The sequence below is a fragment of the Oryzias latipes genome, chromosome 7, assembly GCF_002234675.1.
Source record: "Oryzias latipes chromosome 7, ASM223467v1".
Taxonomy (NCBI): Eukaryota; Metazoa; Chordata; class Actinopteri; order Beloniformes; family Adrianichthyidae; genus Oryzias; species Oryzias latipes.
In genome coordinates, this window is record NC_019865.2 from 29,720,795 (window position 1) to 29,734,704 (window position 13,910).

General features: G+C 46.4%; 1 protein-coding gene across 1 annotated transcript in view; it reads right to left on the minus strand.

Annotated features, from left to right (window-relative positions):
• Positions 1-5,239: 5,239 nt before the first annotated feature.
• LOC101169180 (nucleolar protein 4-like) overlaps positions 5,240-13,910 on the minus strand; it is a 121,727-nt gene continuing 113,056 nt past the window's right edge. Inside the window, exons 8-11 of the mRNA XM_023957018.1 lie at positions 13,679-13,867; positions 12,585-12,698; positions 10,943-11,168; positions 5,240-9,478 (exon numbers count right to left, since the gene is read on the minus strand). Coding sequence (XP_023812786.1) covers positions 9,246-9,478; positions 10,943-11,168; positions 12,585-12,698; positions 13,679-13,867 — 762 coding nt within the window. The 3' untranslated portion in view covers positions 5,240-9,245. The remainder of the gene's footprint in view (positions 9,479-10,942; positions 11,169-12,584; positions 12,699-13,678; positions 13,868-13,910) is intronic.

Here is a 13,910-nt window from a genome sequence, read left to right on the forward strand (position 1 = left end):
GCAAACAGATGAGAGCTGAGGGCCTCTTGTGTTGGACATATTTTACTTTAACAAGAGGGGTTATTAATCTTCAGACAAACCAAAGGTATGTCTGAATAAACCCCTTTTGTAATTGAGGCCAAACTTTATTAATTTCAAACATGTTTGAAGATCTTTGGTGTTGGACCGGACGGAAAAGGAAAGAGGGGAAGAAGAGAGAGGGACGTTAGAAAGAGGGGGGGAAGGAGGGTGATAGTAGGAGGGGAAGGGGGATAAGACCATGAAGCAGCATAGAGCAACAAGTTTACTGGTTGTTAATCACCATGGTAAGGCTCAAATGCAGTACAAAAAGGGCGGAGCCTGTCCACACACACACCCAAGTGTCAAACACACCTGCTAGTTGCAAAAATGTCCATCTGTCGACATGTACACAAAACAGATAGTGCTCACACGCATACTTATGCCTTAAAACCAACTAGTGTGAAACATTTCAGTCATTCAGTCACGCAAACCGCCAGTGCAAAGGTGAGCCAACACCCGTGCTCAGGTGAGTGCTCATGTTCTTCTAATATGGATGGTGGAATGTGTAAAGAAGGAAGGAGAGCGCCCAGCCATCCCCACCCCAAGACCCCCACCGCAGCAGCAGCGGCAGCCGGAATCCCCCCCACGCCACACGGAAACCGGCAGGGAACAACCGCCGCCCGGGCGACCAAGCCCGCCACCCAGGCCAAGGCCAGCAGGACCGCCGCAAGGCCCCCCAGAGCCAGAGAGCAGGGAGGCACAGAGGGAAAGAGAGGGCCGCCCCAGCCCAACCAGGAGAACAGCCCCCCCGCCGCGCCGGGAGAGCCCAACGCAGGGCCCCACCGGAGAGGGACGCCCACAGCCCCAGATGAGCACCCCACCACCACCCAGGAGTTCCGGGCATCCCCCCGCCCCAACCCCAGGTACGAGCCAGGACCCCTCAAGGGAGACCCGCCCCGCACTCCAGGCAGCCATCCGCCCGGCCCACGGTTGGTCCAGGGAGGAGCAAGGCGGGGGCCCGCCGCCCCCGCCCAGGAGGGGGGAACCCCGGGGAAAAAAGAGGGCCCACAAGGGGTGTTGTAAATATGGCCCGACCAGGCTCGGCCACAGTTGGAAGTTAGGCGGGGCCCAGCGCTCAGGAGCAAGGACCAGAACCCACCCCCCAGGGACACCAACACCCCCGGCTCAGATGTAATGTGAACCCCCCCACCGCGCGGAGAGAGCACCGCCGGGCCCAGGAAGCCGGCACCCCGGGGACACGGCCGCCGCTGCAAAGGGGCCCGTACCCCCCACCAGGGAAGAGGCAGGGGACAGATGGTCCTAGGTCCCACCTTCCTTGCAAAATGTGTGTGCGTATATGTGTGTTTAAGAGGGTGTGTGTGTGCATGTGTGTGTGTTTATGTTGGGATGTATATATTGAGGGGGGAGGGGTGTGTGTACTAAGGGGGGTGCAGTTAAAATTGGCGGGTAGGGCACTAAGGGGACATCTCCTGATTACTCACAGTGATGTCCCCTCACCCTCCCCACCAAGGGGCCCTAAATGTCTAAGGTGCGGTTAAAATTGGCGGGTAGGGTGCTAGGAGGACATCTGCTGCTTGCTGGCAGTGATGTCCAAGCACCCCCCCTACCAAGGGCCCTACATGTCTAAGGTGCAAATAAAACCGAGAGTATTACCTCAGGTGCAAATACTCTGAGGTATTCTTTTTTTTTATTTTTATTTTTTTTTTTGCACCATAAGTGTGAAGAGCAAATAGGAGGAAGACATTTTTAACAGTCTGATGTGTTAATATAAAAACATTAAGTGTCGGCTGCTGAAGCAACTTCAAATTAAAAGCTCTAAACTTCCTCTTTGAATATAGTGTGTAGCACATTATGTGTAACGCCTCAGGCACGGCAAATGCCGCCCCCTAAGAAGTGCCGCCCTGGGTGACCGCCCACATCGCCCATATCAAAAACCGCCACTGCATTTAACGGTCTATGCTGCAGATCTCACTCAACCGGATTCCCACATCAGAGAAAAGATTTCAGAACAGATTTCATGGAGTTAAGATGCTCCACTCCTTCCATGTTTGCGCAGAGCCTCGTTTACATCAGCATTCTCTTCATCAGGGCGGAGTGAGCGCTCGCCCTAATAAACGATCGTTATTTGATGCCATCATTTAACTCTGAAGACGTTTGATTGATTATTTTTATAGTAAAAAAAAAAAAAAAAGTTCTGAGGCAGCAGGAAGATGCTGCACAGGATGAAGAATTGACACACAACTGGCTAACTAAACTAGCATTTCTCCTGCTCTCGTTTCTATCCACAAACACATGAATCATTGGAGCCTCGCAAGCCTCCATGTTTGAAAGTTTGTTAAATGAAGACCTGGCCCCTGAGTGCTGGGCCTCGCCAAATTTCTAACTGTGGGTGAGCTTGGTCGGGCCAAGTTTACAACACCCCTTGTGGGCCCCCTTTTTCTCCTTGGTGCTCCCCTCCTTGGCGGGGACGGCTAGCCCCTTCCTTGCTCCTCCCTGGACCAGCCGTGGGCCAGGTGGGTGGCTGCCTGGAGTGCGGAGCGGGTCTCCCTTGGGGGGTCCTGGCCTACCAGGGGTGGGGTACCTGGGGTGGGGTGGGGGGATGCCCAGAACTCCTGGGTGGTGATGAGGTGCTCGTCTGGGGCTGTGGGCACTCTTCTCGGGTGGGGCCCGGTGTTGGGCCCTCCCGGCACAGCGGGGGGCTGCTCTCCTGGTTGGGCTGGGGCTGCGCTCTCTGTCCCCCCGTGCCTCCCTGCTCTCTGGCTCTGGGGACCCCGTGGCGGTCCTGCTGGCCCTGGCCAGGGTGGCGGATGTGATCACCCGGGGGCTGTTGTTCTCTGCCTGCTGCCATGTGGCGTTGGGGGCTTATGGCTGCCACGGCTGCTACGGCGGGGGTCTTGGTGTGGGGATGGCTGGGCGTTCTCCCTCCTTTTCACATTCCATCATCTATTTTATAAGAACATAAACACTCACTTAAGCACAGGTGTTAGCTCACTATTGCACTAATATTTTTTGTGATTGAATGAAATATTTCCCACTAGTTGGTTTGAAGGCATAAGTGTGCGTGTGTGAACACTATCTGTATTGTGTACATGTTGACATGTGGACATTTTTGCAACTAACAGGTGTGTTTATAACATTTGAGTGTATGTGGACAAGCCAGGGATATAGATTTGTACTATATCTGAACCTCGCCCAAATGATAAACAACCAGTAAACTTGTTGCTTTATGCTGCCTCATGGCTTAACCCCTCCCCCCTTATAATCACCCTCCTATCCCCCCTCTCAAACGTCCCTCTCTCTTCTTTTCCTTTTCCGTCCGGTCCAACACAAAAGATTTTCAAATACTATTAAAATGAATAAAGTTTGGCCTCGATTACAAAAGGTGTTTATTCAGACATACCTCTGGTTTGTCAGAAAATTCAGAACCCCTGTTGTTAAAGTAAAATATGTCCAACACAAGAGGCCTTCAGCTCTCACCTGTTTGCCCAGCTGTTGGACAGGACAAGTTAAAAAAAAGTGTTGATACATTTTCTTAATCTTAAGGCTGACATTTTCGTTAAATAGGTATCAGAAATTCTTTGCAAATGAGTCATGGACATTCAGGCCTAAACTTGTAAAGAAATCTCTCTTGGGGAGGAAAAAGAAACATTATTGTTAGTATTTTTTAGTTTCAGCAGAAAGACGTTTAGTTTTTCCTCGTTTTAGAATCCTGAGAATCAGAGGACACGTGTGGAAAATTCCACACAAGCAAACCTGGACGTCAAATTTTTTCACATTTTAGGTAGTAAAGTTTTTCCCTTCGGGCAAACTTTAGAAAAGTAAAAAAGTGTCATTTTGTGCCAAAACCACTGTCATCCTTTGACTTAGTTCATATGAAACCAGGAAGAGATGTGCCAGAATTAATGCAGTGCAGTGTGGGAAGAAACAGGCATTTCATCTTTTGCTGATTTTGTAGGTTTGCCCACCTAAAAAGAAACTGTCTGGGTGTCATCCTGAAGGTGTGTTCAATTGAAAAGTGAAAAGGATTGTGTTTAAAAAATGATCTAGTTTTTCACATTTTTATGCAACCTTTTTGTTCAACCCATGGAATAAAAGCTGAAAGTCTGCACTTCAATGGCATCTGAGTGGTTTTATTTCAAATTCACTGTGGTAATGTACATAAACTAAATTAGAAAGAATGTTTATCTGTCCAAATATTTCTGGTCCTGACTGTATTTCCCTTATCAAAATACAAATAAATGTCTAAAAATTCTTGATTTTACCTTTCACTTTTCAATCAAACACACCTTCAGGATGACACTCAGACAGTTTCTTGTTAAGTGGGCAAACCTACAAAATCAGCAAGAGATGAAATGCCTGTTTCTTCCCACACTGCCCTGCATTAATACTGGCACATCTCTTCCTGTTTTCATATGAACTAAGTCAAAGGATGACAGTGGTTTTGGCACAAAACGACACTTTCTTACTTTAGATATTGTAGATATTTGAACCCTCTTGGCATTCAGACTAAACTCTTAACATCACAGAGGTCAGATGTTTCTTGTATCTCACGATCAGGTTTCTGCACATATAAGGAGGAATTCTGGTCCACTCTTCAAATGGTTTCTAAATCATTCAGACTCTGAGCGTCAGCCTTCTGCCCAGGTTTTCTATAGGATTGAGGTCCGGAGTCTGGCTGGACTGCTCCACGATCACGATAGGATTCTTGCGCCATCCCTTGGTTGTCTGGCCTAATGGAAACTCCACCAGGTCAGATCTGGTTTGGAGCCCCCGACCTAAAACATGGATTGTTGGTCATGTTGCATCAGCAGTTGTCACCTCAACCCTCCAGCTTCTTGCTGATGGTTCTGTAGTCCATTCTGCTCTAGTTCAGGTTAACAATCTTCTCCCTGAAATCCGCTCACACCTCTTTAGTCTTTCCCATGCTGGACAGTCTGGACTCTGATGGACTGATCCTGTGGACAGGTGTCTTTTCTCCAGGTGATTAGTTCAAACAGCAGGTTGATTAGGAGAGTCTACCCGTCTATCTGTGTGAAGCAGAACTCTGAATGGTTACTAGGGGATCAAATACATGAATACAAATTATTTATTGTGGATTTCTTGTTTTTTTTAAAAAAGATTTTATCTCTTGCCGTTCAACTGAACCAACCGTCAATTTTCTTTTAAAGTGGGCAAACCTATAAAATCTGTACCTGCTGAATAATGGGGAGAGGCCGGGTTGATAGATAGCACACAGTTTTATTAGTATATTTAGCTTTGTGATGTACAGCTGGGGGGGGGGGGGGGGGGACAAAAAATGAGAACAAACATAAATATTCACAATTTCTGTTTCACTGTTAAGCCCAGACACACGATGGCTTCTGCGGTGAGATCATACAAAACTAAGCTGCGCCGCTGCGTCTTTGAGTTTCTTGTCACAGAGCGGAGTCACGGCTGGACGAAGCAAACACAAACGCTCAACTAACAAAACAAAAAAAACAAAGCTTTTTCCTCAGTCTTCTGGCATATATTAACGTTTTCCTAAAGGAGGACGCACAGAACTAGACGATAAAAAAATATTCACAGTAAAGATCTGAATGAATCAATAAATAGAAAAACAAAGAACGCGGTTTCAAAGAGGGGGAACGGGGAACTTTACTTGGATCTGATTTTACAAAAGTGGCGTCCCTTTTTCCTGAGCTAAACATTTGTCATCTGCGCTTTAATGTTTGCTAAATATACTAACAGACGGAGAGCCTGCAGGCTCCGCAATGGCTTATCATTCACTGAGGACTCCTCTCCACTGGTGGAGGGCCTGCGCCCCACTGTCATTTACCGGGCTGTGCAGTGGTTCCGAAATCCCGGGTTAGCTCCCACTGGGTCACATAGACCCGCTGCCCTCCCCCCTACAGACTGTCTGGGGACAGGAATGCCCTACTGACCCCAACCTCAGCTGGGCGACAGTCCCTTTGCTGAGGAAACATCTTCGCTGCAGCAAACTGATTGATGGCTGCCAGCCGGTTGTATAAAAACCTCAACTGCAGCTGAGGCAGTGCAGTCAAAGAAACCCCCACCTGCACAGACAGGTGTTAGCGCGGAAACCACATGGGGGAGCGCAGTTCCGGGCCCTTCAGATCCCCAGGAGGAGGCAGGTGACGCGAGAACACGGGTGGAGCGGAAAAGAAACCAGTGGAAATGCAAAAATCTGTACATGTAAACATCACATTTCCAGCGAGTCGGATCCTGATGAAAGCACAGAACTCCAGAACCAAGTCCAGTCAAGTCTCACTCTCAGAACTGTAAATAAACCGGCCAAACTGACAGAACCTCAGCTCGGCAGACCAAAAGAAGAAGAACCTGACCGGCACCAAGCTGATCCACACAGCTTAAGACAGGAAAAAAGGTCAGGATTATCAATAAGAAGGAGCTTCTCACCTGAGGTCACAAGAAAAGGTGGGATTGAAGGAACAATTCACCATTTATAGACACTTTTCTTGCTCTGAAGTCCAAGACTGCAGATTCTGCAGAACTTCACAGTCCTGCAGGTTTTTGAAACCATTTTCCTCCTCAGACCTCTACTGGCTCATCTGGAAAAGAGGTTTCCTGAGAGTTTCTTCACACCGTTTGTTTGTCACCCTGACCTCTGAGCCTGTGAAGAAACCCCACCTCTGATCTCACTGTTCCGCTGTCAGAGTCAGGTCCAAGAACAGCTGCTGGAAGATGGGCGGTCAGGAATGTGAACACGTGGACTCCAGTGATGACACCGTTGGCTCATGAAGTTCAAAATCAAATTATTGTAGTCCCCATCAAAAGGAAGTTGATGCAAATGAGCAGAAGTGTGTGGGCAGTTAGTCAGGCTAGTGAAGGAGTTGCTAATGCAGGTAGAGGAGCTGTGATTATGACAGACGCGTGCTGCATCTGACCTTTCACCCCACTACAGATTGTCTTTTGCTGTTGTTTGCCCTGTTGGGTTGCTCTGCCGTGTCTCTTTGTGGTGTGCAGCTCTGCGGCTGCTGGAGCTCAACTGTGTCGGCTCCAGAAGTGGAAACGGTCCCAAGGTTTCATTCAGCTCCTGACAGGTTTCTATGGCTTCAAAAGCTGTAAAGACCCAAAGCTCTGCTTGCGTGGTTGGTGGGGGTTGGTTCACGCTACAGCACAGTTCATGAGCTCGGAGGAAAGGGATTCATCTGCAGCCGAACAAACAAGAACCGAAACTTTGACAGATCAAACGGGTAAGAGCCGGCAGGAGTCTGCAGCCGCTCCATGAGGGACGGACAGCAAAAGGCATGTGGGGCCTCCCCAGTGTCGCGTGTGCAGCAAACAGAGTCCACTGGCCGGTCGATGTAGACTCTCTGCCAAAACCCGCTCAGCTCTTCTAAAACACACAGAGGCGCGAGAGTCCAGGTCAGCTCACAGACGCAGGCCGCTGACTCAGCATAAAGAAGCGACTCAGAGAGACAGCAGCAGAGCTGAACGCGTCTGCGAGATAAGATTCACACGGAAGGACGTCACTGTGGAGCTGCAGCAGAAGACGCCCTTCATGTCTGACGCTCACGCTCCAAGGGCTCAGACTTTCCTTTGAGTCGACGCCTGTGGTCAGGATCAACAAGAGAAACATCAGAGAACGATGCATTTACGCCACACAAACTCCAAAAACATTCATCCGGATTTTACTGAAGAAGCCCAGATGAAAGACTTGTTGTGGAAAGAAAATGAACTCAAAGTCCTGCTAACAGGATGCTAAAGAACTAAAAATAAGTGAAAAAAACGCAAAACACTCAAGTCTAAAGAAAGTCTGAGTCCTTGGAGGAAAACTTTAGAAACCAAACACTGGAGCCTTCTGGTCCTGACAAGATGGAGCGGAGCGTTACACCAAGAGTGCACCCCCCCCTCCATGGACTATCCCAAAGATGAAAGCATCGGAAAAATTCCAAAAAAAGGACAAAGGCGATGCTGAGATGCACTGAGAACAGAAACAGAGCTCCATGGAGCAAGACAGAGACTCGAGCTGCTGCAGAGGCCACAGAGCGCGCTCACTTAGCCCACACTGGGGGAGCCGGGGGGGCCACTGTAGTCTGGTAATACAGCGTGCTGCAAGAAACAACCAGCTTTGTTGAGGTTTCCGGTCTATGGCAGAAGGTCCGCTTTTTCAATAGTAGCAGCAACATGAAAGTTCATTAGATTCATCATAGCTATAAGTACAGGAACAATATAAATAATGGCCGTTCAAATTTAACCAACAAACACAGAAAGACGAGGGACGGAGATTAGGTCCACACAAAAGATCTGAGGGGAGAAGGTCCAACCCAAACCCAGACGCCAAGGTCCTGCTGGACCAACACCCACCTTTGTAAAAAGAAGAGATGGGAAGAAAAACTCCCAGACACTTGAAAAACAGCCCTCCATTCCCACACACACACACACACACACTCACACACACTCGCACACATTTTCTCCCCCAAACACTCGCACCACCTTCTGCTCTGATTCTTCAAGTTTTCAAGATGGACTGGATATTTACAGCAGCACAAACCGCACAAACAGAGCAGCTGACAGTCTCCACATCAGCGTCCCAGCCGGACCCCCCACCAGGTCTGCAGGCCGCGATGACATCACACAAAGGTAAACTGGCTTTTGGAGGGAATGCTGGGACGAGCACAGACGGGGTTGGCAGGTCGGATTTGAGGTAATTCCTGGCGGTCACCATGGCGTTTTGGATGCATAAGTAGCGAGTTGCTCTTTGGGTGAAAGGAGTGAGGATCAGGAGGTTCCAGGTGAGCCTTCAGGTGAGGGGAAGGTGCTGAAAGACACAAAGAGCTTATGTACAGGCAAGCACAAAATGGTTTCTCTCCTTTTGCTAAATCAAACGTCTTTCGCTTCCTTTAAATCAAAGTCCGTACTAAGTGCCATCTTTCCAAAGGCCCGCCTACTTCTCTTGGTCGTGGCCAGAAGTCAGAAAAGAACGAAAAATTCAAAATAAAGTGTCTTTTCTTCTTTAAAGAAGTGGTTGAGAGAGTTCCCGTGTCAGTTCCTAATCTGTGATGACCATTCGGACACCTGTCAGTCTCCAGACGCTCAGTCTCCTCTTCCACACTCTGCTGCACTCCTCATCCTCCTCATCCTCCTCTCTGTCAGCTGCATCGAGGTTTGAGAGGAGCGGCTCCTGAAAGCTTTGATCTTTTCCTAAAGCGAGAAGGCTGTGTGAGTCTGCGTAGGTGTGTTAAAGGGGGCGGGGCCATTCCGCGTCAGTTCTGCTGCAGGATGAGGTTCTCCAGCTCATCAGCAGAGCGAAGCAGGAAGGCGGCAGACTCCCGGTATCCTGCGATCAGCTGCCTCACGGCTGTGATCTCTGGCTGGCTGAGCTGGGTCGAAGCTCCACCCCCTCCGCTGCCACGCCCACCCAGACTGTTGGTGGTGGAGGAAGGGGAGTTACTGATGTTGGCGGAGGAGAGGGACTTCATGCTGAGGTCTGTGGGACCTGGAGACAGAGAAAAGGCAGAATGAAGGAAAAGAGAAACACAGAAAGTGTACGATTTCCAAGATAGTTTCAGATTGTAACCAGAGGCAGGTGGAGTTTCTAAAACCTCAAGTAAAGATGTACCTTAAAATATTATTACTCAAGTAGACATAAAAAGTATGAACAGTTTCTGTGAATAAGAGTAAAAAAATGTTCAAAACTGTTCAAGTAGAGTAACAGTTAAACCTTTGAACAGCAGAGCTTTAGCTCCAGTGTTTACGTCCTTTCGACTAACGTTACTGTTTAACCCTTGTGCTACCTTAGATGACCCCACCCTTACATTGACGTGTTCTCCCTACCATGACAAAGGTGGATAAAGGTGGAAAGATTTCATGTAATCCATGGACACCAGTGAAGATCACAAATCATTGAAGAAAAAAGGTTCAGAGCTCTGTCTAGTGGGTCTAGATGACCCAACTCCCAACGTTAAAGTGCCTAGGATAGCACAAAGGCTACGCAATGAACAGCAGATATCCAACTCTTTCCGGTAGTGAAGTGTTCATGGGATCAACATCCATCAGCTGATTCTGTCGTAGACAAAAGCAGCTTTGCACTGATACGCAACGCTGTTCTTTGTAATGTGTTGCATGTTGGTGCAAATCCCAAATGAAAAGCTGCTTTTCTCCACATCACATTCAGCTGGTTGGTGCTGACCGCGTGAACGGTCAAACAGTTGAGTGTGTGCTAGATTTGTTGTAATTAAATCCTTCTGTATTTTCAAATGTTATAAATATGTATATTATTTTCATGAAAAAGTAACTTGTCCTATATTTACAATGAATTTGGATGTAAAATCAAACTAGAATTTAGCTTTATTCTAACCTAAAATGCTCATTTTTAATATCCAATAGTTAACCTTGCTTAGTAAAAATATTACACCAGATATTACACCAATATTAAATGACCATGGTATAAGCGGGTTAATGGCCTTCGAAGTGTGCGGTTACTACTTTTTAACGCACTTCGCGGAAGCAACCGTCCTCCGCTTCGTGTCGGACGGTTCAGGCTTCCACGGCGTGCGTTAAAAAGTAGTAACCGCACACTTCGTCGGCCATTAACCCTTACATAATGTTCATTCCTCACATAAACAATCCCAAAAACCATCTCTCTGAGCACCAGCTCCTCCCAATCCATTAAAATGGATTCTCACATTGTGACATCACAAAGTGAGAACCGCCCCTTCCAGGAAGAGTCTGCGCTGCCAGCTCCGGCCCCAGGCCAAAACATACACCCACTTTCTCAGTGGAGCTAGCGGTGCAATATGTATATTCATCTTTGCAAAAGTTCGGATTTTCAGCCTCGGCAGCGTGTCTGTGTTTCTCCCACAAAAACAAACAGCATCCAAACTTTTACGAAGATGGATGTGCATATTGTGCATAGAACAAAGAAAGAGTTTCCTTGATTCTCCACTTTTCTCTCTCTTACCGTTGCCCTGAGTAGCAGTGGCAGTTGTCAAAGACACTGGGTGCTGAATAGCGGGGCCCAGGTATCCACGGTAACCATAGCTGAGGCCGGCCCCGTTGATGTAGAGTTGCGTTTCCGGGGAGGAGAAGGTGGATGCAGCCAGGGAGAAGGCAGAATGGGCGAGGGTTGCTGGCTCTCGCACCGCGGCACCGCTGCTGGACGACTTGTCCAGAGAGATCGGCTCATCCTGACAGACAAACGGGGGTTAGACGGAGCTGGTGTGTGACCGCCGCTAAGGGCTTTCTGCTGACAGGGAATAAAACTGACATGTTTCCAACAACATGTATGTTTTCCAGATGAACCTCATTCAGGATGAGATTTGAGGGTTTGATTCAGAATACCACAGGAGGTAAACACCTCCCAAAAACAATGAGCATCAGGACAAGTTCTGACTCAACGCATCAGCTGACAGATGTCAGGAACAAAACTGTCTTTTCTATCTGTTTCTCTGAACTCTGTCAGAGCAGGGAGTCTGGACGTAAACTGGGAGTCTGGATGTAAACTGGGAGTCTGGATGTAAACTGGGAGTCTGGATGTAAACTGGGGGCTAAATGGCTTCAGACCTAGTATCACTGTCAAAGTACTGAATCCATTCATTGATTTCTTGATCACATCTTCATTAAAAATCAGTTGTACTGGTAAACCACAGTAAAAACAGTTATAATTATTGATTTAAACCGAACAAAGACATTTATCTCATAAAACCCAGAATTTTTGCTCATTACTAATTTAACTAAAAGTTGTTTTCTTAGATAATCCAGGAATTACTTTTTATCAAAATCCTTTTGTATCGTTTATCAATCAATAGTGACTCTTTCAGTAAAGATCGATTCAATATTGTTTCTCTGAAATGAAGTTAGACGGTAAAAATAAAAAGCATTGGAATCTATGAATCTAGTCTGTATTGCCCTTGATATACAAAGGTCCATCGCTATATTGCTGTCATCATGTTTCACTGATTGTTCTAACAGTGCAATTTTGCATGCTTTGTGTTTCACATGCATTGTGTTCAGAGGAGATTGATTGACATGGTCTGGACATGTCAATCAATCTCCCCTTGGCCGTGTCTCCTGTACAGAGTGTTCAGTTTGTTCAGTTAACATCTGAAATCCTTCTCCATGGACATCACCAGGTTGTTGTGTTTTAATGGAACGATACACAAGAAACACTGTTTAATAAAGACTCTTTAGGTAAAAGAGAAACTGTTAAAAACGCCTATCAGTAGAACATGAACTAAAATGCTATAACAACGGTAAAATGACACAAGTCTTAGTAAAAAAGTTGACTTAAATTCATCCATTCATCTTCTGACCCGCTGAATCCCTTTTTGGGTCACGGTCGCTGGAGCCTATCCCAGTTGAGCACTGTTAAATTCTTGTTTCATAAATCAAGTATGGTACATTCATTTCACTGGAAATAAGTGCAAATATGCTTTATAAGTATAATGTGTCTATGACTCTTATTCTCGGGACTTTTGTTTCTCATGATGATGGAGCCGGATGCATTCAGACGGTTGGTGTTCAGCATCATGGAGTCTGAACAAAAGTGTCACGATGACGGTGAATCTCTGGTTTCAGGTCAACCTTTCCTCTCTCTCTCTTACCTGGTAGGCTTCGAGGCGCATCCTCTTTGCGGCGTTCCGGGATTCGCTCTCACAGGCAGCAGCCAGGATGTTCTCAGCCATGGCTGAGGTGAGGTGTGGCGGAGTGGGTCGGGTCTGACGTGAAAAAAGCCACACAGGAAAGACCCTTTTAGAATCATGTCCCAGTCAGACACAGTGACAGTGAACGTATTCACGTAGTTTCAGTTAGGGCTTTGAACACCTTACCCCGCATAATCATTCTTTATTGAAGGAATCACATTTTTAAATCTTTCATAGTGTATTGGTTCTGTATTAGACCTTCAAATATTCACTCTTGTAACGGCTGTTATCATTTGTTTTCATGTATTTTATTTTTAAAGTCAGTTATGAGTATTAATAGTTAAATGCTATCACTAAAATGAGTTTTTTGTCATAATTTAAAGGTTCCAGGTGTTGCATAGCTTGTATTTCTTCATTTTTATGTGGTATTAGCAGTGGCAAGTTATTTCTAAGGGTTTCAAATCTCAACAACACTACTAGGAAACTAAATTGTTGGTGGTGTAATGCCAGTTGTGACCAGCAGAGTGCAGTAGAGACACACTCATTGCTGTCAGTGTGAAGGACTCACCTCTGTTGAGTTTTCTGTTAAACACGTTTCTCAGAAAGTTTCAATGCAAGCATGAAAAGTTTGGTTGTTGAATCATTTTTGAATTTAGATTCTGGATCAAATATTCAAAAATGTATTCAAAATTAAATAATATTAATAAAAACAATAATAATAGTAATAATAATAATTTGATCTGGAGAAATGGTTTAATCTTTTTTTTTTTTCGTTAATGGCACTGCACATACAGCTGTGTGTCATGGCAACTCCACCCTTGAATGCTCTGGTTTTAGCATGTTGTGTTGTTTTTAAGTGTGCTTTGTGTTTGCCTTTCAAAGTAGTCAGAACATGGTACAATTCTACACATGGGGAGACTACTTTTTTGTTTTTTTATTTGGGTTTTTTAATATTTTCTGGACTTTTCCAAATCACCCAAGTTAAAGTTAGTGAGTTTCTCCCCGTGAAATACATTTCAGTTCATTCATTCATACCAAACGCCACGCTCTTGTACCTCCATGCCGTTCTTCTTCATGCGTCGGCAGGATTTGAGGTAGGTGCGGATGCGCTTGCGGGCTCGCTCCTGGAATTCTGGAAACTGCCTGCTGCAGGACTCTATGATGGCCTGGATCTTCTCCTTGGGTTGTTTGGAGATCGGTACCATCCGGTCCAAGTTCTCGTCCACAAAAAGGCGCACAAACATCTAAAAAAAAAAGATGTAGGTGGTGGGAAAGCCCATCTCCAGT